At 37.6% G+C, this 2,952-nt stretch overlaps 1 protein-coding gene across 1 annotated transcript in view; it reads left to right on the top strand.

The window, feature by feature from the left end:
* Positions 1-2,329, top strand: part of LOC107702752 (rho guanine nucleotide exchange factor 11-like) — a 48,047-nt gene extending 45,718 nt beyond the window's left edge. Inside the window, 2 exon segments of the mRNA XM_016505165.1 lie at positions 1,693-1,828; positions 1,970-2,329. Coding sequence (XP_016360651.1) covers positions 1,693-1,828; positions 1,970-2,010 — 177 coding nt within the window. The 3' untranslated portion in view covers positions 2,011-2,329.
* The last annotated feature ends 623 nt before the right edge of the window (positions 2,330-2,952 follow it).

The following is a 2,952-nucleotide window of genomic DNA, read 5'->3' as shown; positions in this document are numbered from 1 at the left end:
ACACACACACACACACACACACACACACACACACACACACACACACACACACACACACACACACAGACACACACACACACACACACACACACACACAGACACACACACACACCACAACATTACTGTACAGACACGTCCACACATGTCCAGGTCAGATTTGACCCAAAAACTAAAGAAATAAATAAGAAAATATAATATACTATATGTGACCCTGGACCACAAAACCAGTCTTAAGGGTCATTTTTTCTAAATTGAGGTTTATATTAGGGGTCGACCGATATGTGTTTTTCAAGGCCGATGCCGATACCGATTATTACAGACATTCCGCGTCATACAGTAAATTCCATTTATATGACTGGATTCCTCGCTTCCATCCACATTTTCTGCATCGCGGAAATCATAGATAATATTGAGGTGTTTTGCAACTTCAGTGTATCGTTAGTGGATTGGGATCTATTGCAACTTACGCAACGTCTGCTGCTGCCTTACCTTTGAGAGACAACTGATGCGTGATCACTGAAGCAGCTCCAGTTAGCAAGCGCTTTTGGAGTGAATTCCCATTTATTGGTCGGACTCATGACTCCCAACAAATCAGATGAGCGGTGGGCGGAGACTGCTTTAGGCCACAGAGTGGTGAGTTCTGATAGGCTGCATCAGAGCAAATAGCGCGTTTCAAAATTAAGTTATTTTATCTGCGAATCGGTTTTGAAAATGACTGATACCGATAATCATAAAAATGATTTATGATTATCGCCGATAATCGGTCGACCCCTAGTTTATACATCATCTGAAAGCTGAATAAATAAGCTTTCCATTGATGTATGGTTTGTTAGGATAGGACAATATTTGGCTGAGATACAACTATTTGAAAATCTGGAATCTGAGGGTGCAAAAAAATCTAAATATTGAGAAAATCATCTTTAAAGTTGTCCAAATGAAGTTCTTAGCAATGCATATTACTAATCAAAAATTCAGTTTTGATATATTTACGGTAGGAAATTTACAAAATATCTTCATGGAACATGATCTTTACTTAATATCCTAATGATTTTTGGCATAAAAGAAAAATCTATTATTTTGACCCATACAATGTATTTTTGGCTTTTGCTACAAATATACCCCAGCGACTTAAGACTGCTTTTGTGCTCCAGGGTCACATATATAATGTATTGCACTAAGAAATTAAAGCCTCTTTATTTATTTATTTAAATTTTTTTTTTTTTTTTTTTACTTATTTACTTTTTTTGCATTTTAACATTATTTTGACAATAAAGATTTTTCTTTTCTGATTTAATATAAAAAAATAAATAAATGTATCAGTGTTTCTTCTCGCCTGTTCTTTTATGACATTGATGCAAGTTTTTTTATATTGTAAATGCGCTATAAAAAGTGTTAATACACTACTACAGTATTATTTGTTGTACAGCTTATAATTTATGCTGGGTTAATATAAACAAATAAATGATCAGTGCAAACAAGAGGTCTGTGATGTGTATATAATAATAATGATTATTATTATTATTAAGTTTTTCTATGATTGTTACACAATGTCGTTGCTGTTTTTTTTTTTCCCCTTTCTGTTCTCTTTTTGTGGCTAAATTGTGACCTGTACATATTTTCTGCGAGATTCACCAGTAAGATGTAGTTGTAAATAGTAAATCTTAATGCGTTTCTTCTGACCTGATGCTGTAGGACATTGAAGCCGATCACTACAAACTCCTAAAGAAATTAAGAAAACCTCTTCCAGTGGATAAAATGTCAAGCGATCTTGTCTACAAGCCTCCCACAGCGGTCCGAATGCCGTCGCTGGACCGCGGAGCCGGAGATGGTGAGGAAACCCCCTCAAAAGTCTTGCGTTTAACACACTTTAGCATGTTTAAATCCATTTTACAGAGCAGAGAAATTGTATGAAGTCTGCAGATTCCATGTAGTAGTTAATATTTTTAACTTAATTGTGTTGTTCGTTCAGGTAAACCAGCTCAGCCAGAAATCCAGTCCACTGGTTTCTGACGGTTTACACTGGACCTACTGGAGGACTTTCATCTCGCGCAAACACACTCTCTGCACTCCATGATGTAGCTCCTTCCCAGCATGCCTTGCGCCCGGAAGCGCCATCCAGGCTAAATTATGTGTCGATCAGAAATTCGTGACTTGGGACGGACGACCCTTCGGCCAGCACTGAGAAAGAAAGGAGGAAAAAGAAAGTAGTTGCGCATTCGAGAGAGAAAGTTAAATGTTGTTGACGAAGAACGTAATTGCGATGCGCGAAGAACAGGAAGTGAAAAACGCAAGCGGAACGTGAACTAGCGAGGCTGAAGACATGAGCAGTGTTGGGGAAAGTTACTTTTAAAAGTAATGCATTACAATATTGCGTTACTCCATAAAAAAGTAACTAATTACGTTACTTAGTTACTTTTTAGGAAAAGTAATGCGTTAGGTTACTTTTGCGTTACTTTTAAAATCTGGACAGGGCTTGCTTGTTTGTTTTTAAAATAAAAAAGTTCTGTTTTTGGCAAATATAAAAGCCTTTTCACACCAAAAGTGAAATGAATAAGCCTCAGGCTGAAGGGAAAGTAAATTTACGTCCGTACAGTAGAATGCAGAAGAAGAGATTTCAACACTTAAAAAAGAAAATAAAAAAAGACACACAAATGTTTGTCTAGAGTAATTTTTGCTTATTAGTACGGTTGAACTGACTCTTCGAAGGTCAGAAGAAAAGACATTGCCTAGTTACTTGAAAGAAGTCATCTGATTACGTAACTCGCGTTACTTGTAATGAGTTACCCCCAACACTGGACATGACTCTGTCCCGCGAAGAAAACCCAGCACCTTACGTCTGTTTCTCCTCCATTCAGCTCATCGGGAAACTCGCGAATACAAACGGGCGACGTTTTGGCCGCGCAAATCGTGAGCCGCGTCCATTTACGGATTGACAAATTCAGGTTCTTTTGC

This window comes from Sinocyclocheilus anshuiensis, unplaced genomic scaffold (genome assembly GCF_001515605.1).
Source record: "Sinocyclocheilus anshuiensis isolate Anshui unplaced genomic scaffold, SAMN03320099.WGS_v1.1 scaffold919, whole genome shotgun sequence".
NCBI classification, from domain to species: domain Eukaryota; kingdom Metazoa; phylum Chordata; class Actinopteri; order Cypriniformes; family Cyprinidae; genus Sinocyclocheilus; species Sinocyclocheilus anshuiensis.
Note: the sequence above shows the minus strand (reverse complement) of the source record. Positions and strands in the feature narration are given on the sequence as shown.